The following is a 23,216-nucleotide window of genomic DNA, read 5'->3' as shown; positions in this document are numbered from 1 at the left end:
CTCATTATTCATGATGTATTGTAAGCCACATTGAGCCCGCAAAGAGGTGGGAAAATATGGGATACAAATGCAACAAATAAATAAAAAAGGTAGTTCATTATTTAGATTATTTTTTTTTTTATTTGTAGGGGCAGCAGGATCTCAAGAGTGTATACGTCTGATGGAGGCTTTTCAGTGTATGGAAAAGGCCTTGGGGGTCCCATTAGCAGTGAAAAAAAATCTGAAGGCCCCACTTCTGATTTAACCTTTCTAGGTATCGAATTGAACTCAATCTGGATGGAGTCCCGTTTGCCTCATCCTTAGGTAGAAAAGTTGCTTCAGGAGATTGATGTGTGCATAGTTAAGAAACTGACTTTATGGCAAATGCAATCTCTGGTTGGGCTTTTCAATATTGCCCACAGAGTTATTCCTATGGTCAGAGTGTTTACGAGGATATTAGTGCATCTGACAATGGGAATCCACAGGAAGCATCATTATATTCGTATTCCTTTGGTGGTTAAAGAAGATTTGCACATTTGGCATTCCTTTTTGCTTGAGTTTAATGGGGTACAGATGTGGAAGGTTCTGGAACTATCATCTTGGGATTTAGAGCTCTTCTTTTGTATACCAGCGAGCTTGGTATACAAAGCACTGGCCTCGAGAATGGGTTGAGAGAGGATGGTGCGCTAATATAGCTTTCTTGGAATTGGTGGTGTTGGATATCTGGGGAGAATGGTCAGCTTATAAAGCACTGGAGATCGACTAATAGAGCAGCTGTGGATGCACTGAATAAACAATCAGCAGCCTGTCCTTTACTTTCAGAGGCCTTAAGGGTGATTGAGATTCGTTGTTTGTTCTTGAATGTCACCTTGGCGCTCATTTTCAAAGCACTCAGACTTACAAAATTCCATAGGTTACCATCAGGCTCATTTTCGAAAGAGATGGACGTCTATCTTCCGACATTAATCGGCACTTGGACATCCATCTCTCAGAAACGTCCAAATCGGTATAATAGAAACCCAATTTTGGACATTTCTAGCGGAAGTCTGTTGTAAGGATGTCCAAATCTGAGGGGGGTGTATCAGAGGCATAGTGAAGGTGGGACTAAGGCGTTCCTAAGACTTGGACATCTTTGAGCCATAATGGAAAAAAGCAGAGATGTCCAAGACGGACGTTTTCACTCGGACTTGTTATTGTGAATAAGGCACAAAAAGGTGCCTGAAATGACCAGATGACCACCTGAGGGAATTGGGGATGACCTCCCCTTACTCTCCCAGTGGTCACTAACCCCCTCCCATCTTCAAAAAACATCATTAAAAATATTGATTGATAGGCTCTATGCCAGCCTCAGATGTCATACTCAGGTCCATGACATAAGTACATAAGTATTACCACACTGGGAAAGACCAAAGGTCCACCGAGCCCAGCATCCTGTTTCCAACAGTGGCCAATCCAGGTGACAAATACCCGGCAAGATCCCAAAAATGTACAAAACATTTTATACTGCTTATCCCAGAAATAGTGGATTTTCCCCAAGTCCATTTAATAACGGTCTATGGATTTTTCCTTTAGGAAGCCGTCCAAACCTTTTTAAAACTCCGCTATGCTACCCCGCCTTTACCACATTCTCTGGCAACGAATTCCAGAGTTTAATTACACGTTGAGTGAAGAAAAATCTTCTCCGATTCGTTTTAAATTTACTACATTGTAACTTCATCGCATGCCCCCTAGTCCTAGTATTTTTGGAAAGCGTAAACAGATGCTTCACATCTACCCATTCAACTCCACTCATTATTTTATAGACCTCTATCATATCTCCCCTCAGCCGCCTTTTCTCCAAGCTGAAGAGCCCTAGCCACTTTAGCCTTTCCTCATAGGGAAGTCGACCCATCCCCCTTATCATTTTCGTCGCCCTTCTCTGCACCTTTTCTTATTCCACTATATCTTTTTTGAGATGCGGCGACCAGAATTGAACACAATATTGAAGGTGCGGTCGCACCATGGAGCGATACAAAGGCATTATAATATCCTCATTTTTGTTTTCCATTCCTTTCCTAATAATACCTAACATTCTATTTGCTTTCTTAGCCGCAGCAGCGCACTGAGCAGAAGGTTTCAAAGTATCATCAACGACGACACCTAGATCCCTTTCTTGGTCTGTGATTCCTAACATGGAACCTTGCATGACATAGCTATAATTCGGGTTCCTGTTTCCCACATGCATCACTTTGCACTTGCTCACATTAAACGTCATCTGCCATTTAGACGCCCAGTCTCCCAGTCTCATAAGGTCCGCTTGTAATTTTTCACAATCCTCCTGCGATTTAACGACTTTGAATAACTTTGTGTCATCAGCAAATTTAATTACCTCACTAGTTACTCCCATCTCTAGGTCATTTATAAATATCTTAAAAAGCAGCGGTCCCAGCACAGAGCCCTGGGGAACCCCACTAACTACCCTTCTCCATTGAGAATACTGACCATTTAACCCTACTCTCTGTTTTCTATCTTTTAACCAGTTTTTAATCCACAATAGAACACTACCTCCTATCCCATGAATCTCCAATTTCCTCTTTAGTCTTTCATGAGGTACTTAGCCAAACGCCTTCTGAAAATCCAGATACACAATATCAACCGGCTCACCTTTATCCACATGTTTGTTCACCCCTTCAAAGAAATGTAGTAGATTGGTGAGGCAAGGTTTCCCTTCACTAAATCCATGTTGACTTTGTCTCATTAATCCATGCTTTTGAATATGCTCTGTAATTTTGTTCTTAACAATAGTCTCTACCATTTTGGCCGGCACCGCATGCAGGTCCCTGGAGCAGTTTTAGTGGGTGCAATGCACTTCAGACAGGTGGGCCCAGGCCCATACCCCCCTTACCTGTTACATTTGTGGAGGAAACAGCAAGCCCTCCAAAACCCACCAGAAACCCTCTGTACCCACATTTAGGTGCCCCCTTTCACCCGTAAGGGCTATGGTAGTGGTGTACAGTTGGGGTAGTGGGTTTTGGGGGGGGCTCAGCACACAAGGTAAGGGAGCTATGTACCTGGGAGCATTTTATGAAGTCCACTAGAGTGCCCCCTAGGGTGCCCCAATGCTGTCCTGGAATGTCAGGGGGACCAGTGTACTACAAATGCTGGCTCCTCCCACATCTAAATGGCTTGCATTTAGACGTTTTAGACTCGGACATCCTTGGTTTAGAAAATCGCCGAAATCAAAGATGTTCAAATCTAAGGGCGTCCTTGGTATTTTCGAAATGAAAGATGGACGTCCATCTTTTTTCGAAAATGACCTTTTCCACGCCTCCAAATTTGGACGTTTTACAAAGACTTCCAAATTCCAACTTAGACGTTTCTTTCGAAAATGCTCCTCCATGTAATTTTGTAAGTCTATGTGCTTTGAAAATATGCCTCCTTGTCTGCTAAACACACCCCGGGGGGGGGGGGGGGGGGGGGTGGGTGTGGTGTTAATGAAATTGCTGACTGTCTCGTTTTCAGTGACCACGATTTCAAGTTTTGGCATCCGAAGAGTACGAGCGACTGACCAAGATGCCAGATGATATTTGGAATACAATTCCTCTTCATTGAAGATGTTACTCTGAGCCTCCTTAACAAAGAGTACATGGAAGTATTATGAAGAGGGATGGAAGAAGTTTAAGCAATTTTTGGCTGAGTATGGGTGAAGAGAATTGGTTTCTATTCATCAGTCTATGCTTCTAAATTTTATGGCTTATGCTTTTCATTCTCAGTGGTCTGGACATGATGTAGCCCAGGCTTTGACTAGTGTACATTTCTTTTGCAAATAGAAGGGTTGGAGGGCCCTCACTTCAGACTATGGTGCGCAAATTGGTGCAGGGTTATTTGTATGTGGAAGCTAGGGCTCCCATCTTGCATGAGGGTTTGATGCAACTATTCGCAGCTGTAGTCAGTTTGTAATTCTGAGTTTAAAACTCATTTATTTCAAGTGGCTTTTCCCTTTGCCTTTCATGGGGCCTTTAAGTGAGTGGGCTGGTGGCTGCTCATAAGAGAGATCATGGCGAGATGGAGTTGCTGAAAAGTGATGTTTATGTTGAAGAGGATAAAGTATGTTTATATATCCATCATTCAAAGATGGATCAATTAGGAAGGGGTTCAGAAGTATATACTGCAGAGGGTTTTGGATTTAACCACACGTCCACGGCAATGTGCGCAGGGCTCTTTCCCCTTTGGCCTGAGACAGCTTTGTTTTGGTTGGCTCACTCTGATGGCTTACCACTCACGAAATTTCAGTTTGGTGCAGTTTTTAAGCATTGTGTGCTGACTTCTGGTTCGGACCCTCTCCAATATGGAACGTATTGGGGAAGCCACAACCACAGCTACAGACTCCTCTGCAACAGCGAGGGTCGAGGCGTGCGGCGCTTCCAAAATGGCGCCTGCTGCCAGCTCCATTGAGTGGGAAGAATCATCGCTCGCCATGCTCGTACCAGCTCTAGCGTCTAAAGAGCATGCCTCACAGAGCCCCGCTGCTGATCTATGTTTACCACAATGGGAGCAGCGTTTAACTGCTTCAGCAGCCATCATCCGATCGGACGGAATTATATAAGTAAAATGGCGGCTTTGCGCCAAAACTTACCCCGATCAGAACGGCGTCTGCGGGACCTCCCTGGAGGAGCAGGGCACCACTCTCACCTCAAAATACCGAGTCAAACGAGCTCCAGTCAAGCTGCACGTGGAAAATAGCCTCAGAATAGCCACACAGAACCAATGCGTATTCCTTTTTTTTTTTTTAAAGCTGTGAGGAAAGTTGGAGGCAGGCAGCAACAGAGGTACTCCGGTAGGCAGGGGGACGGGTAAGGCAGGGAAAGGGCGAACCTATATGCCTTCAAAGTGGACACCACCAGCCACAACACCCCTGCTTCAACTGGCAAAAGCACAGGAGCCACTCCAGGCAGAAGTTTTCCAGGAGCTGATCAAGCTACGTCCACACCTGCTGGGAGATAGAGCAATACTGAAGGCAAATGGAGATAGCCGTCCATAGAGCACTATGGTTTTTCAGTGTTCTCTATCTCCACCTGCTGGTAGGCGGACATAACCCATCAGTTAATGGATTCATCTGCTGCTGATGACGAAGAAGCTATCTTTTAAAAGTTTCCAATGGTGAAACCTCACCAATTATAAGAAAATTTAACACAGAAGATTAAGATGTTAAACTTAATCTTCCAAATTCTCCATTCTTCTATTTAACACTTCTTTATCTTTAATAATGGCAACTTGTCCTTCTTTAATTTTCCCAGACACTTCCTTTAATAAGTTAACTTGATCTTAAAATTCTCTAACATTACCTTCGTGTGCTTGAGCCAATTTCTGTATTGATTGTACCAAAGAAGAAAGTTCCAGAGAAAGTTCCAGAGAACAGCACTGCATGGAAGACTCTAAACACACCAGAGCCTCATCCAAGGTCTCCAATGTAAACCTATTGGAAGCACCCACAATAGGAGGAGCCTTCCCTGAAGAAACGTGAAAATCTTACTCTAGGGCCATGCCACTAACCGGCAAAAATGGAAATGTAGTTGATATGTCTCCAGGTGGGTTTTCTCCATCTCCTGCAACCACCACCCATAGACCAATGACGGCACCAGAACCGGAAGAATCCCCCACAATGGCTACTGAAGAGACCACTGATTTCTTCGGGATCTCCACTGCCAATTCCACGATCTGCGACTGTCAAAATAGCGGGAGAACCTGGTTAGAGAAGGACAAAGATGTTTCTCCCGAAAGCTGGGACTCTCCCTGTGTCCCATGTTGAGCTGGGATTCCACGCTCATTTCAGCATGAATGAATCCAGTTTCTGTTGGCCAACATGGTGGAGGTGACTTTGGGGGGATAAAACCTCACCTTCCCCTTACATTTAGAAGGCATAATAGCACCAGGAAATAAGGTAGGACACAGAGCAGATTCTCAAGTCAGCCATCTTGCTCCGTTCCCTCCCTCCCTCCCCACACACACACTCTACTTGGTAGCTTCATTGCATGTCTACCCATTCCACTCCACTCAGTATTTTATAGACCTCTGTTATATCTCCCCTCAGCTGTTTCTTCTTCAAGCTGAAAAGCCTTAGCCTCTTTAGCCTTTTCTCTTAGGAAAGTCACCCCATCCCATTTATCATTTTTGTCACGCCTTCTCTGTACTTTTCAGCTATAATTTTTTGAGATGCGGTAAACAGAACTGTACACAGTATTCAAGCTACGGTCGCACCATGGAGCAATACAAAGGCATTATAATATTCTCAGTTTTGTTCTCCATTCCTTTCCTATTAATTTCTAATATTCTATTTGCTTTCTTAACCGCTGCTGCACACTGAGAAGAGGGTATCAATGCATCATCAATGATGGCACCTAGATCCTTTTCCTGGGCAGTGACTCCCAATGTAGAATCTTGCATCATGTAACTATAGTTTGGGTTCCTCTTTACCACATGCTTCATTTCGCATTTGCTCACATTAAACATCATCTGCTATTGGGATGCCCAGTCTCCGAGCCTTGTAAGGTCCTCTTGCAATTTTTCACAATCCTCTTGCAAATATTGGGTAATACATATCTATTTATTACAAATGTATTAATGGAAAGATTGCGTAAATAAATTTTGTAAAACCTGTACATCAAACTGTAGTTTTTGTTATTTGTTATCTGTGTACATACTGTCAGACATTTGCTTCACTGCACATTTACATTTTCCCCTTTTATCTGACACTCTCAATTTTGAAAACAACTGAAATCATATCAGTTTTAGTCCTACCTTGTTTTTTTTTTTTTTTTTGTCATCTTTCATTCTAACTGTTATACTACTTTACATAACTTCTGACCATTACACTTGGCCTTCAGACACATAAGGACAGAATTATTTCAGATGCTAAAGGCTGACTAAAGTGACCCCTCACAGTTACAGATTATGGTGTAGAATTTTGCATTTCCAGCCTTCTTTGCCTAGACTTGCTGAACTGCCTGAATTTGGGCCTGCAGTCTAATGATGACAAACCTATTTGTATCATGCTTTCTAACATATAATTTATTAATTATACTCCAGGTTGATCCCCTGACAAAACAGAAACCTGGTTCCTATGGGAAGTGTTTCTGGTAAACATCTGTCAGGTTAATCTGCTGAAAAAAAACTTGAATCCTAATGAAGATGTTCAGTCATTCTAGTTTATCCAAATTTGATGCTCTGCAGCTAAAATCTTCCATAGAGAAGAAGACTTCTTTCCTCCTGAAAAAACCTCCCTAGCTCTATAATAAATGTGCCTTATTTGTTCAAGAAGGATTTTACAGCCAGATACTGCACCTATGCAAAACAGAATCCAGGATCAGCCACATCCCAGATGGTACATCAATCAGTTTCTCATACTGTACATGAAAGAGATTAAATATCGTAACAGCCCTAACTCCCAGATTCAAACAACAAAAGTCCTACTTATGAAAAGGCAAGACTGCAAATATTCCAACAGGCCCTAAGAAACAAATACACCTCATACTGGGAGGTGCAGATTAGAAAACAAAAGAAACGGAGGGTCTGCTTTGAGCAGTGATCCAGACAAAAACAAAACAGAAAGGTCTGAATATTCAGGAGAAGTCTTCTCTAACCTTATGAACAACGGAGTAGAGATGCTATAGAAGTTACCCCATTAGTAATACTAGAACACATCTGTGAAGATGTAAACACAATGAAACTGTTCTACTGGTTTTGTATGGTATTTCTATATTAATTTTAGGATGGTGGATGGACTGTTAACACACTGTGGGGTCAACTACAAAAAATAGGGACAAAAAGAAGATAACATACAGTGGTGGAAATAAGTATTTGATCCCTTGCTGATTTTGTAAGTTTGCCCACTGACAAAGACATGAGCAGCCCATAATTGAAGGGTAGGTTATTGGTAACAGTGAGAGATAGCACATCACAAATTAAATCCGGAAAATCACATTGTGGAAAGTATATGAATTTATTTGCATTCTGCAGAGGGAAATAAGTATTTAATCCCTCTGGCAAACAAGACCTAATACTTGGTGGCAAAACCCTTGTTGGCAAGCACAGCGGTCAGACGTCTTCTGTAGTTGATGATGAGGTTTGCACACATGTCAGGAGGAATTTTGGTCCACTCCTCTTTGCAGATCATCTCTAAATCATTAAGAGTTCTGGGCTGTCGCTTGGCAACTCGCAGCTTCAGCTCCCTCCATAAGTTTTCAATGGGATTAAGGTCTGGTGACTGGCTAGGCCACTCCATGACCCTAATGTGCTTCTTCCTGAGCCACTCCTTTGTTGCCTTGGCTGTATGTTTTGGGTCATTGTCGTGCTGGAAGACCCAGCCACGACCCATTTTTAAGGCCCTGGCGGAGGGAAGGAGGTTGTCACTCAGAATTGTACGGTACATGGCCCCATCCATTCTCCCATTGATGCGGTGAAGTAGTCCTGTGCCCTTAGCAGAGAAACACCCCCAAAACATAACATTTCCACCTCCATGCTTGACAGTGGGGGCGGTGTTCTTTGGGTCATAGGCAGCATTTCTCTTCCTCCAAACACGGCGAGTTGAGTTCATGCCAAAGAGCTCAATTTTTGTCTCATCTGACCACAGCACCTTCTCCCAATCACTCTTGGCATCATCCAGGTGTTCACTGGCAAACTTCAGACGGGCCGTCACATGTGCCTTCCGGAGCAGGGGGACCTTGCGGGCACTGCAGGATTGCAATCCGTTATGTCGTAATGTGTTACCAATGGTTTTCGTGGTGACAGTGGTCCCAGCTGCCTTGAGATCATTGACAAGTTCCCCCTTTGTAGTTGTAGGCTGATTTCTAACCTTCCTCATGATCAAGGATACCCCACGAGGTGAGATTTTGCGTGGAGCCCCAGATCTTTGTCGATTGACAGTCATTTTGTACTTCTTCCATTTTCTTACTATGGCACCAACAGTTGTCTCCTTCTCGCCCAGCGTCTTACTGATGGTTTTGTAGCCCATTCCAGCCTTGTGCAGGTGTATGATCTTGTCCCTGACATCCTTAGACAGCTCCTTGCTCTTGGCCATTTTGTAGAGGTTAGAGTCTGACTGATTCACTGAGTCTGTGGACAGGTGTCTTTCATACAGGTGACCATTGCCGACAGCTGTCTGTCATGCAGGTAACGAGTTGATTTGGAGCATCTACCTGGTCTGTAGGGGCCAGATCTCTTACTGGTTGGTGGGGGATCAAATACTTATTTCCCTCTGCAGAATGCAAATAAATTCATATACTTTCCACAATGTGATTTTCCGGATTTAATTTGTGATGTGCTATCTCTCACTGTTACCAATAACCTACCCTTCAATTATGGGCTGCTCATGTCTTTGTCAGTGGGCAAACTTACAAAATCAGCAAGGGATCAAATACTTATTTCCACCACTGTATATCCAAAACAATCAAAATAATCCTTTCTACAGTGAGCACTTATATTTGATATATATATATATTTTTTTTTCCCAATATTTCTTTTAAAAGGGAGGAAACACCTCAACAGATTCCTCCTTGGCAAAAGTGCCTATCAAATACAGGAGTTCTCACTGTCATCACTGGCTGAAAATCATCCCCAAAACTTTTAATAATCACATCTGTATGCACCTGGGACCTTTTATGTGAAGTTCAATGCAGTGCCTCCTAGGCTGCCCCAGTGCTCTGCTGGGATGTTTGTGTGGCCAGTCAGTCTAGTAAGACTGCTGGCCCCTAGAAATCCCAATGGCTTGTTTTTGTGCATTTTTCCCTTCAATGTTTTTTAATTGAAATTGGCCCTTAAAGAAAGTCAAACTGAGCACAAAAAAAGTCTAAAATAGGGCGATTTTCGAACCAAAAAGACCAATGTTTTTCTGGTTTGAAAATGACCACGTTTGGCACTGGATTTTTGGACTCCCCCCCCCCCCAAAAACATCCAAAAATCAGATTTGGATGTCATATCAAAAATTGGTTTTTGTATTGTGGTTATTTTAATAATAATTTTCAAACAGAATAGGCAACAGTCAGATCAAAGCTTTGAAACATTACTACACTCAGCAACCAACATTTCACCAGGTTGTTACATTTATCTCTCAAGTTCTGGGAAAACAGTTAAGTTGGGGTTAATTTTCAACCTAACCTATTTGGCCAAATCTAAGTGCTAAAGAGTGGTCCAGTCTCAACCCCCTTTCTTTTTCCATCTAAACAGTTATAAGTGAAAATAATTGGGCAGGACTTCTGAAACCTCTCTCAGCTATGAACATTTTAAGAAACTGCAAGCTCCACTAACCCTTCCCCAATCCCATAACTGAAAGGTAAACCACTATGTAAAAATAAAAGTAAAAAAAATGCAAAAAAAAGTTACTAACCAGCCCCTTCATTTTCAAGGCTAAATCAAACTTGTGGAATAAATGACTTTGCATACTTAGGGGCTTTTCTACCAAACAGCTTTTGCACTTATTGCACAGGTAGAACTAGAGGACATGAAATGAGATTGAAGGGGGGCAGACTCAAGAAAAATGTCAGGAAGTATTTTTTCACGGAAAGAGTGGTGGATGTTTGGAATGCTCTCCCGCGGGAGGTGGTGGAGATGAAAACGGTAACGGAATTCAAACTTGCGTGGGATAAACATAAAGGAATCCTGTTCGGAAGGAAGGGATCCTCAGGAGCTTAGCGGAGATTGGATGGCAGAGGTGGGGCTGGTGGTTGGGAGGCGGGGTTAGTGCTGGGCAGACTTATACGGTCTGTGCCCTGAAAAAGACAGACATGAATCAAGGGGCTGGTGGTTGGGAGGCGGGGCTAGTGCTGGGCAGACTTATACAGTCTGTGCCCTGAAAAAGACAGATACAAATCAAGGTAAGATATACACAAAAAGTAGCACATATGAGTTATCTTGTTGGGCAGACTGGATGGACCGTGCAGGTCTTTTTCTGCCGTCATCTACTATGTTACCATGTAGTAAATGCAAAGGCTGTGCGGTACAAGCAGGGGGGCATGGCCACCATCTGCCTTGCATTTACTGTACAAGGCAGAAAGTTACCACACAGCATAGAGCTACACGCAGTGGTAGAGAGTGTGGGAGCACCTGCATTATCTGCCACAGCAACTAATGTGGTGCCGACCCAGACAAAAAAAATGTCCATAGCTGAAATGCCATTGACACAGCGGTGCTCCTCTACCCTCCATCCTATGAATCCATGTCCTCCAATGCATCTGATGACCCCCCCCCCCCCCCCGACAATGCCCACACATTTCTAACAGCCCCTGGGCGATGGCCACATATTTCTAACACCCCCATCAGTGCCCACAACTTACAGCCCCCCCCCCCCCCCCCACCTGACAGTGCTCTCAGCAGGCAATCAGCCTGTTCAAACACTGCCCCTGTGAACAAGTCCTATCCTCTCCTAGGCATTACCCTCACTCCCCCAATCTATACCTGGGACCTACGTAGGATTTCCATCGTGGTCCAGTGTTGCCGCCTGGTACTGCACTGGGATACAAAATGGCCGCTATAACCCGTGGACGGGCATAATCAAACAGGGACGACCATCTCTAAGGGTGCCTATCTCTAAGGACGTCCCGGCGAATGGGCAGGGCATCCCGTATTATCGAAACAAGATGGGCATCCACCTTTCATTTTGATAATACGGTCGGGGATGCCCAAATGTCAACATTTAGGTCGACCTTAGAGATGGTTGACCTATATGTTGAGATAGATGGCCATCCTTAGAGATGGGCGTCCTCAGTTTTCGCCGATAATGGAAACCGAGGACGCCCATCTCAAAAACGACCAGATCCAAGGCATTTGGTAGTGGGAGGTGCCAGCATTTGTAGTGCACTGGTCCTCCTCACATGCCAGGACACCAACCGGGCACCCTAGGGGGCTCTGCAGTGGACTTCACAAATTGCTCCCAGGTGCATAGCTCCCTTTCCTTGGAACTGGCATAGGTGGCATAGGTGCTGGCATAGGTGCTGAGCACCCCAAAACCCACTCCCCACAACCGTACACCACTACCATAGCCCTTAGGGATGAAGGGGGGCACCTACATGTGGGTACAGTGGGTTTCGGGTGGGTTTTGGAGGGCTCATATTTACCACCACAAGTGTAAGAGGTGGGGGGATCGGCCTGGGTCCGCCTGTCTGAGGTGCACTGCACCCACTAAAAACTGCTCTAGGGACCTGCATACTGCTGTCATGGAGCTGGGTGTGACATTTGAGGCTGGCATAGAGGCTGGCAAAAAATGTTTTTTTAAAATTTTTTTTTGGGTGGGAGGGGGTTGGTGACCACTGGGGGAGTAAGGTGAGGTCATCCCCGATTCCCCCCAGTGGTCATCTGGTCAGTTCGGGCACCTTTTTGAGCCTTGGTCGTAAAAAAAAAAGGGACCAAGCAAAGTCGGCCAAATGCTCGTCAAGGATGCCCTTCTTTTTTTCCATTATCAGCCGAGGATGCCCATTCTCTTAACCATGCCCCCGTCCCGCCTTCGCTACGCTGCCGACATGGCCCCGTGAACTTTGGTTGTCTCCGCGACGGAAAGCAGTTGAGGATGCCCAAAATCGGCTTTTGATTATGCCGATCTGGGCGACCCTGAGAGAAGGACGCCCATCTCCCGATTTGTCTCGAAAGATGGGCGCCCTTCTCTTTTGATTATGCCCCTGCTAGTGTTCATCTCATGGGACTACAGCAGTATGTTCATTCTCGCCAGTCAAATTTTGACCAGCTGATTCTTTGGCAGAAAACAAAGCTACAGAAGTTTAGCTGAAAATTAACCAGGTATCTAATCCACTCAGTATTAGTTTGAGAACTGACCTGTATGAAAACAATTTTCAAATTGCCCACATTGATGTAAAGTCTTCCAGGAATTATTCCTGGGGGAAAAGTGCCTCAGGAAAAAGCACTTATGGACTTGTGCATCATTACTCTGGCAAGTACTTTTTCTGGCTGAAACATGCATACCTTTGAAAGTTCCAATATCCACGTGCACTTTTACTCACATACTGCATGGGTAGTTTTCAGATAGCCATTTCCGTGAATACATCTCTGTTTAATCTACAGAAATGGCTTTAAAAAATGTATTGTAATGCTATGAGCAGTTACTGGAATGGCAATTACAAAGTCATTAAATTGCATTACAGTGCAAGAAATGATGCTGTAAATGAACATTTGGAGATTCTTAAAAGAAGATTTACTGGGAATGGCAATGCTGTACACTTCCATGCTGAAGATTTGGGTTCAACTCCCAAGCATGGCTCAGGGATGCTATGGAGACAGTCCTTACAGTTCCTGGGTAAAAGTGAGCCTCTGCCATCACACCCCACTATAACAGCAACTCCTAGTGGTGGAGATTGGGGGCAATTCAACACAGATTGTCCAAATTTGGGTGCCAAAATTCAGGGTGTTGAGCTCAAATTCTGAAATGCAATCTGGACACCCAGATTCTGTCATGAAATACAGTATAAGTCCACATTTGCCCACCAACATATTGGCACTAACGTCATATAAAAGGCAGGTGCAAATCTAAACGTGTATAGGTACAGGATTCACACGTTCCACCCATGTTTAAGTTCCCTTGCATTTGCATGTTATCCCCCTTATTCTATATAATGTGCCAAAAGTTAGGCACCAATTAGGGACCTAATTTGGCACTCAAACAGAAATTATGAACCAAAATAGGGTGAAATGGCAATTAGGCACCTAAGTACACTTAGGAGGAGTAGCCTAGTGGTTAGTGCAGTGGACTTTGATCATGGGGAACTGAGTTCAATGCCCACTGCAGCTCCTTGTGACTCTGGGCAAGTCACTTACCCCTCCATTGCCCCTGGTACAAAATAAGTACCTGAATATATGTAAACCACTTTGAATGTAGTTGCAAAAACCTCATAAAGGCAGTATATCAAGTTCCATTTCCCTTTCCCTTCTATAACTTGGTACCTATGGGTTCTAGCATGTAACTGCAAAGGGGCCATTCACATGGGAGGGGCATGGTTAGATCATGGATGTTCCAAATGGTTTAGTGCACATTTTATTGGCTACCGTATCTTCTGTATTTAGGCGTGCCCATTTGCACCTGCCATAAAGCAAGCGTGCATCGTGCACCTGCATTTAGGCACCAATTTGCTGATTTACGCTAGTATTCTAGGAAAGAAAAAGCACACAAATTTGCTATTATAGAATACTAGCTTAACACCTAGATTTTGGGCACCTAATATTTAGCGCTCTTTATAGAATTGCCCCCTATGCAGGTTGTGTGCTAAGTTTGCAGAATACTGTTTAGCACCAAACTGGCACTCATGCACTTGAATGGCTAGTATTCTATAATCTTGGGGCACACATGATGCTTACATTTAAGTGCTAAGGTTATAGAATGAGGCGGATGATGTTCCAGAAGGCGGCAGTCACTGTGATGGCTGAACTAGATGGAGGACATTATAAAAAGGAGGAAAATCCCTAGGTAGTTAAGAACGAAGGTTTACTGCACTGTAACCAACAGAGGGAAGGTCAAATTATGCAGACACTCAAAAGAATAAGAGTACACTGACAAGTTCAAAAACAACAAAAAATAAGAACCATTAAATAGAGAGATGGTGGATTATACTTGGAATGCCCTCCCGCGGGAGGTGATGGAGATGAAAACAGTAACGGAATTCAAAAATGAGTGGGATAAACATAAAGGAATCCTGTTCAGCAGGAATGGATCCTCAGAAGCTTAGCGGAGATTGGGAGGCAGCACCGGTGGTGGCAGGCGGGGCTAGTGGTTGAGAGGCAGGGCTAGTGGTTGGGAGGCGGGGCTAGTGATGGCCAGACTTCTATGGTCTATGCCCTGAAAATGGCTGATTACAAATCAAGGTCATGTTTACACATAAAGTAGCACATATGAGTTTATCTTGTTGGGCAGACTGGATGGACTTTACAGGTCTTTCTCTGTCGTCATCTACTATGTTACTATGTACTTTGAAAGACCAGGTAAGAATGTGCTTCTAGACAATTCTATAAGTAAGATTCAATGAACTGAAATAGCTCTCAAAGAGTAACCCATTCCATGTCCATGGCAAAGTACCTGTTTCTTATTGTAATCCTTCAGGGCAGATTCAAAACCTTCTTCAAGTCTCTCAAAAGCAATTCCTACATCTGTTGTCCACCAGATCTGCGAGCCTGTAAGTGCAACCTGAGCTGGGTAATCAAAAATCCAGTGTTCCCTGTTTTTTTCCTCATAAGTAGCCACAGCTTCTGAGATGTGGTGACGTACTGTTTCACACATGGCTTCTTCTAAACCTTTTAACCAACGCTCAACCTTTTGGGGGAGGGGAATAAAAGAATAAGATGCATCATCAAAAACTATATAAGAACTATGTTAAGAGTCTAAGATAAATGTACAAATTTCACAAAATTAAGCTGTGTGACTGCTAAAGAATATAAAACCCTTTTCCACTTTAACTATATTTATGTATTATTTTGTTACATTTGTACCCCGCGCTTTCCCACTCATGGCAGGCTCAATGCGGCTTACATGGGGCAATGGAGGGTTAAGTGACTTGCCCAGAGTCACAAGGAGCTGCCTGTGTCTGAAGTGGGAATTGAACTCAGTTCCTCAGTTCCCCAGGACCAAAGTCCACCACCCTAACCACTAGGCCACTCAGTGGTTTCTGAGGTATCCCCTTACAATTATGTAAAATATAGAATTCATGTTTGGTTCATATAGCCCAGTCTCTCTACTTGCCATGAGAGGAGATACTGGGTTATTTTTCAAAGTAGAAAAGCTTGTCCTTCATCAAATAATTTATAGCAAAGGCTAATCTAAAATTGTTGTTTAGCTTAATTTGCAGCAAAGTTGTACATACATATTAGAGCTTATAAAGTCCAGAAGGCAGCTCTCTTTCGCACAAGTATTAAAATAAGTATTACTAGTAAATTTGAGACTGAGGTCATCTCCAGCATTTCCTAGCTTAAGAATAGGGTTTGCTTTGGTTATTATATATATGAAAAACTAACCTTTTTGGAGACATTACTCCTGAGGAAGAGAAAATGCTTGCAGTGGTTTTAAAATCTACCCAAGTTGCTCCTGAATAGACAATTCCTTATACCCTTCATCTTTACTGCAAAGTTGTCAGAACAACCCTTGATATCTCCTTGCCACTGTCCTTTACACTTTCTCATATGCTGAATAAACAGCAATCTTCTAAGTACCTTCCACTTTCCAGTCCACTCAAAGTCAACATGATGATTATGCCATGGGTATCTGAAGCACTCAGATTATGTCCCCTCACCCAGAATAGCTTACTACAGACATCTGCTCCCAGACAGCAGTATACCAGATCAATCCAAGGTTTCTAATACTTACAATTTTAAAGTTACAAAGATTCTTTCCTCAAAGATGATGGTGGCGGGGAAAGGGAGAAATAACTTCTTGTCTTTTCTATCTGATGAAAAGAGGCTTCACTCTCTTTTCCTCTAATATCTGATAGCCAACATCTCCTTATAGCCCCCCACCTCTCTCACTTCCACCTACTTCTGTACTTACAAATCTGTACACATCATTTCTAAGGAAGGGGATTTAACCAATCAGTTTTCTTGCAGTGAAGTTACAGGCTTTACAAATATTATGCTCATAAAGGTTACTAGAAACCCAACTTACATGAAATATCGGTGAGCAGAATGCTGTCTGAAATATATATAAAGTATGTGTAGGTAATAAGAAGCAATTACAAGTGAATTTAGAAAAAAGCATAATGTCAGTTTGAGAATATAAGTGCTACTGAGAGAGGACAAACTGCCTGGGTCTCCCCTGAATGACAAGGTATAAACATCAAGGTGGATTACTCATATCAATACAATATTTCTGCAGAGGATGAGACAAACCTGTTATTGGTGATGATTTTCATTCCCCTACAATAATGTCACAGACAAAGACAACAACATCCATTAAAATCAGGATATTAGTAAACTAGTTTAGGGAGATTTTATGACAAGCCTTATGCTTATTTTCTCCTTCTCAGGCTCGTCTGTCCAATGAACTTTTGCACCTGTCTTTGTTTATATGTACTCATTACTCTGTGATTCTCTATTTTTTACACTATCAGGCTTATTTTCGAAAGAGAAGGGCGCCCATCTTCCAACACAAATCGGGAGATAGGCGTCCTTCTTTCAGGGTTGCCCAAATCGGCATAATCGAAAGCTGATTTTGGGCGTCCTCAACTGCTTTCCGTCGCGGGGATGACCAAAGTTCACGGGGGCATGTCGGCACCGTAGCGAAGGCGGGACTGGGGCTTGATTAAGAGATGGGCGTCCTCAGCTGATAATGGAAAAAAGAAGGGCGTCCCTGACAAGCACTTGGCCAACTTTACTTGGTTCATTTTTTCTTGGGACCAAGCCTTGAAAAGGTGCCTGAACTGACCAGATGACCACCGGAGGGAATCAGGGATGACATCCCCTTACTCCCCCAGTGGTCACCAACCCCCTCCCACCCTAAAAAAACGTTTTAAATATTTTTTGCCATCCTCAAATGTCATACCCAGCTCCATGACAGCAGTATGCAGTTCCCTAGAGCAGTTTTAGTGGGTGCAGTGCACTTCAGGCAGGCAGAACCAGGCCCATTCCCCTCCTACCTGTTACACTTGTGGTGGTAAATGTGAGCCCTCCAAAACCCACCAGGAACCCACTGTACCCACGTGTAGGTGCTCCCCTTCATCCCTAAGGGCTATAGTAGTGGTGTACAGTTGTGGGGAGTGGGTGTTGGGGGGCTCAGCACCTGGAAGCAATTTGTGAAGTCCACTGCAGTGCCCCCCTAGGGTGCCCGATTAGTGTCCTGGCATGTCAGGGGGACCAGTGCTCTATGAATTCTGGCTCTTCCGACTACCAAAGGGCTTGGATTTGGTCATTTTTGAGATGGGCATCCTTGGTTTCCATTATGGCTGAAAACTGGGAATGACCATCTCTAAGGTCGACCTAAATGTTGAGATTTGGGCGTCCCCAACCGTATTATCGAAATGAAAGATGGACGTCCATCTTGTTTCGATAATATGGGTTTCCCAGACCCTTTGCGGGGCCGTCCTGCGAGGACGCCCTCGTGAAAACTTGGGTGCCCCGTTCAATTATGCCCTTCCACGTAAACTGATCAGATGTATTTTAATGGCTTGATTTATATCAAATAAATATTAAACATAGAACATGTAACAGGACATCTAAATTAACTGGACAATAGGGCATTTAATTTTATACATGCACATATGTACCCTTGTGTCTTTATAAAATTCTAGCATAACATCCTGCAGGAATTGCACCTAATTGAAGGTGTAAATATTTAGTCCTGCTTAGGAGCAGCAGTAAATATTAGAGCATAAAAAACACGTGTGAATCACAACTCCACCTGCGCTCTATCCAAACTCCTCCCTCCAGGCATGCGCCTGCTTACACCTTGTGTACTTTTAGTGGTGGCCTAATTTTATAAGAGGTGTTTTACAACTGAAAAAGATTTATAAAATGTATTTATTTATTTGGATTTTGCTCACACCTTTTCCAGTAGTGGCTCAAGGTGAGTTCCATTCAAATACACTGGGTATTTCTCAGTTCCTAGATGACTCACAATCTAATTTTGTACCTGAGGAAATGGAGGGTTAAGTGACTTGCCCAAAATCACAAGCAGCAGCACTAGGATTTGTACCGGCCACCTCTGGATGTCAAGACTGGTGCTCTAACCTGTAGGCTCCTCCTAGAGGGTCATTTTAGAAGGAGGAATCTAGTATAAATGCGTTTCAGGTGCCTATTTTAGAACAAGTTTATAAAGACAAGTAGGCACCACTTGTAGGCACCATTCCACCATTCCATTACTTTCATGCTCCTGCCTCCTCTTCTCTTCCAGCTTTTAACCATAACTGTGTTTCATGTTTACTTGATACAACCTAAGTCATGAAAGGACATCTAAGTGGTTTACATAGTGTAAAAAATGGGAATTCACAGAGCAATTGGTACACATGCCCAAACAAACCTATGCATATGGATGAACTGACTGAGACAAGGCAGGACTAGGCAGTCACCTCTTGGGGAGGAGGGGAAAGAATGGCATAGAGCAGCTGCAATCAAGTCAAAATATATCCTAATGACTACACAAATTCAAAGAAACAACAAGAGGTATTTCTATCAGTAGGGAAGGTGGGCAATTTTCAAATGCCATTTAGCTGACATTAAAACTTAAATCAGAATTAACATGTGTGCACTAGTGTTACCTGTCTTTAAACATTTCATTCTCATTGAACCTGAGCAAGTATGGCTGGAGAAATAATCCTAAGAATCAAAAGTTTTGCATGTGGGAAGCAAATACCTCAGCTGCACATCTGGAAAGTAACTTGAGTTAAACCAAGATATAACTTCTTATCCTTTACAACAAAGAAGTACAATTCAGAACAACAATTATTTTGGGAAAATATATAAAACAGCAGAAAATGAATGCAATTTAAGCATGGAAAAAAAAGATCCAACACTACCAAAACATGAAGTTCAACAGTTGCAAGACTGATTTTATAGGTGAACTGAATTTCACTTTAATTCAAAAATACCTTCCATATGCCACTCTTTTCTTATCATGTTAGATATAAAATCACTTTCTTTTCACTTAACCAGCCCACTCAAAAGCTTAGAAGCCAGTTATCCTTTATAATGGTACCACTAAAAACATGCCAACCCTGCTGCTCTGTCCTATCTCTACCTCCATTTTCCGACCTGTAAGGGAGTAAAGTACAAGAAAATCTTTGCCTCGTCCTTCCGTTACTGGAGTCCCAAACACTGGAATTTGTTACCTCATCACCTTAAAACTCAAGAAGACCATGGCCTTTTTAAGAAGTTGTTAAAGACATTCCTCTTTGCTAAGACTTACTCCTCAACTTACAATGTTGATTAATGTATCCTTTGTCCCCTTCCCTATCTAGTTCACTCTGTTAGATGCTTGCATAACCTTTAAGTTTGTACTTTTATTTAACTTACTGTAAGCCACATTGAGCCTGCACGAGTGGGAAAATGTGGGATATAAGCAACAAATAAATAAATAAATAAATAAATAAATGATGGGGAAAATTCCATTCAGGGAAAATGTAAACACATAAGATATTACCTGTCCAAAGCATCTAAAGTTTGCTTGGAATGGTACATATTCTTTTTCTTTGCTGTACATTCCCAGTGCAACCTTTGTGGTTTCCTCTTGGCTGTTTTCTTGAAACCTAAGATCAGCAATGTTATCAAAGAGTTTGACAAGATGACGTGTGACCTAAAAGAAAGTAACATCAAATTAGAACTTTCTAAAATTATCTCCTTTCTTGTAAGGGTTTCTGCCATTTTTATCCTTTAGAGCACAACACTTAATTTTTGTTTTTGTTTCAGTGTTGATGATTGCTTAAAAGCTGGAACTGGTGGGGAAGAAAATATTTATTTCAAGGATTCATCCTCAGCTAATAATGACTGTAGGTATTTTATGGGGTTTCCTAATTTTAGGCTCTTTGACTGGGGCACAGGCACTAGAGATTACAACCCTATTAAAATTCTCTTCTAGCAAGGACCGGGCACTAGAATCAGAAGCTGGCTGTAATACTTTTTTATTGCTGGTGGAGAGACAGAGTGTTTTGACAAGCCACAAGTCCATCTGGCAGTTTAAGAGTCAAAGTCAGACAGAACTGAGGAACCAGGATATCCAGAGTATATCCAGACAGATCAGAATACATATAGGAACATAGGTCTTACACTGAAGTTGAGGCCCAAATTAGGTGAGTAGAGCTGATTGGTAGTGAGGAATATACTTTTTCTATTTTATGCTTTAACATAATATTGTGTCTGATTTTCAGATTAGTGGGAGGTTCACATTTTACGTTTGAATCCTAATTCAAAGCAGAAACAACCAGGGTATTCTCAATAGCTAACCTACTAGCTTTTCTAGATATTGTCACCTGTCTTCCTCTTTAAACTACAAGAGATAGCAGAAAGAGGAAGAAAGATGACAGTATCTGGAAAAGCTAAGAAACGCTTGTAGTCAGGAAAGCAAAGATCAGCAATCAAGGAACCTTTAGTGGAGCACTGCATTGCAAACAATCATAGGTTCAAAGACTTGCGGTGCTTCGCTATTGATCGGATCGAAACCTTTCACAGAGGTGGGAACCACAAAATTAAGATTATTCAGAAGGAAGGCCAAGTGGATCTTTGAACTCGACACGGTACAACCAAATGGGCTCAATAACTCCATTGATTGGCATCATTTTTTTATTAATTTCCACCAATCATTCATTTCGTCATAATCGCACACAGTATTTAAAACAGTTGTTAGTACGTTGACACTCAGGCGCCATTTTGAATCTTCAGACGCTTCCACTTCAAGTATGTATGTCCGTGGGCTGACAATTTTATGCTCTTACTCTTACTCTATTAGTTCAATATATTGTGGTTACTTCTGTCCGTTTCAGATTCTCAATTCTGAACCCTCAGCACAGAATTTAGCACTCCATTCATGGTGTCCCCCTCCAGTAGTGATTGGGTGGGACATCCCAGGCTGATGCTGTCCAATTGGTTTAGCCCCTCTCTGTGGAGGGGGACACCAGGAAGTTCGGATCAAATCAGTTCACAGCTCTAAAGTGATGTCATCAGGGAAGCCCTGCAGGGAGGAGGAGTTGGGACAGCATCCAGCCAATGAGAGTCCATCTTCAGGGAGATGGGTGTTCTAGGATGTCATCTGGCCAATAGAAGGAAGCAGCAGTAACAGCTAGGGGTGGAACCAAGCCCGTTTCCCACAGACGCTGTTTCTTTGATGGACCCATGTCTTCCTTGCATTTTTAGTAAGTCACCATTACTTTTATGCTTTACATTTCGGTACTGCCCCCCCCCCCCCAATTTCTTACCAGTAAAATGTCATTTGAAAAAGAAACATATGGCATGGCTTTCGTACATGCAAAGAAACCGCGTGTAAGCTGGTATACTGTTTTTTTTGTGCTCCATCTACCCTGTCTTGTTTCTCCCCTTCTCCTACCTGCGATAATGAAGTCCAGACCTCCCGTTAAAATTTCCACTGTAAAGGTGGGGACTGCTTTTGTGCATGGGGTCGGAAACTGTAGTGCATTGGATCACATTCACATTATAATAGTAATTAGCTCATTATAGTAACTCTGCATTCTGTTTTCGTTAGCTGCTACCGTGACAGGAAAATGGCTCGGTGAACCCTTTTGTGCATGTCCCGGTTTACTACTTGCGCGCTAAACTGGGTAGAACTAGTTTAAAAACCACTTTGATAGCTTGTTAAGTTTAGTGCATCTGGCCCTTAGTCAGGAAACCGGACTCAAGCACTTGTTTTGTAATGGCTTTAATCTGGATTTTCAAAGTCTCCGTCAGATCCTAAGGTAACACCTTGTAGTTGGTAATAGACACTTTTTAAAGATTATCAATCCTTAGAAGCATTGCATAGAGCCTGAATGGTTAGATATGGAAGGTATTTTATGCCTATGAGAACAATACCCATTAAATCCTATTATTTAAGGAATATAGGTGGGGTTCTGAGGCTTTTTTCCCATTTTAACCTTTTTTACTGTCATCCTCTGTGCAAGATTATTGTGAACTAAGTAGTTTAAATTTGCCAGTCATTCAATTTCACAGAAAAGTGTATTATTGTGAATATTAGTGCATATTAATTCAGAAAATGGAAAAATTGGCCATTTTCCAGCTGTACTATAAGTGGCCCTAGTGTGTGGAAAAGACCCATTTAAAGACACACGAAGGCCACTTTTTAGAGCAGCTTAGTAAAAGGACTGCTATGAATTTTGGTTGAAAATCTAATTTGACCCACTGTTCGTCCTTTTTCCAGGGGTCATTTCCCAGAACCTCTCATTCACAAAGTTTTTTATTTTATCAGTATTTGTTTTAAGATGATTATCAATCATCCAGAGATATTCTTCAATATTGCATATGAGTTCCTAATTGAATCAATTTATGAGACATAAATCTGAAAACTATCTGTGTAAGAAAAGTGGGTCAATCCTACCATCTTTATCTCCTAATGAATATAGGTGAGACTGGGGAACCTTGCAGAATACTGAAATCCATTAACCATAAATCTAAAGAGGTAGAACCCTTTGTAACTCTTAAATGAAGGTCACAAAGTTTCAAATCATTTTAAAACAATATCTTCAATGCCCAGAAACCTTAACCTCGCTAGCAACATGACGTATTAGATCAAAAGCAGCTAATTAGTATGACTGCCTTTATTATTACCATCTACAGTCAGTTTT

General features: G+C 42.5%; 1 protein-coding gene across 1 annotated transcript in view; it reads right to left on the bottom strand.

Moving 5' to 3' along the window:
* The window catches only part of DNAH11 (dynein axonemal heavy chain 11), a 708,797-nt gene that overhangs the window by 482,224 nt on the left and 203,357 nt on the right, over positions 1 to 23,216 (bottom strand). The window contains exons 27-28 of the mRNA XM_030201723.1: positions 20,069 to 20,221; positions 15,026 to 15,259 (exon numbers count right to left, since the gene is read on the bottom strand). Coding sequence (XP_030057583.1) covers positions 15,026 to 15,259; positions 20,069 to 20,221 — 387 coding nt within the window. The remainder of the gene's footprint in view (positions 1 to 15,025; positions 15,260 to 20,068; positions 20,222 to 23,216) is intronic.

This window comes from Microcaecilia unicolor, chromosome 1, assembly GCF_901765095.1.
Source record: "Microcaecilia unicolor chromosome 1, aMicUni1.1, whole genome shotgun sequence".
Taxonomy (NCBI): Eukaryota; Metazoa; Chordata; class Amphibia; order Gymnophiona; family Siphonopidae; genus Microcaecilia; species Microcaecilia unicolor.
Note: the sequence above shows the minus strand (reverse complement) of the source record. Positions and strands in the feature narration are given on the sequence as shown.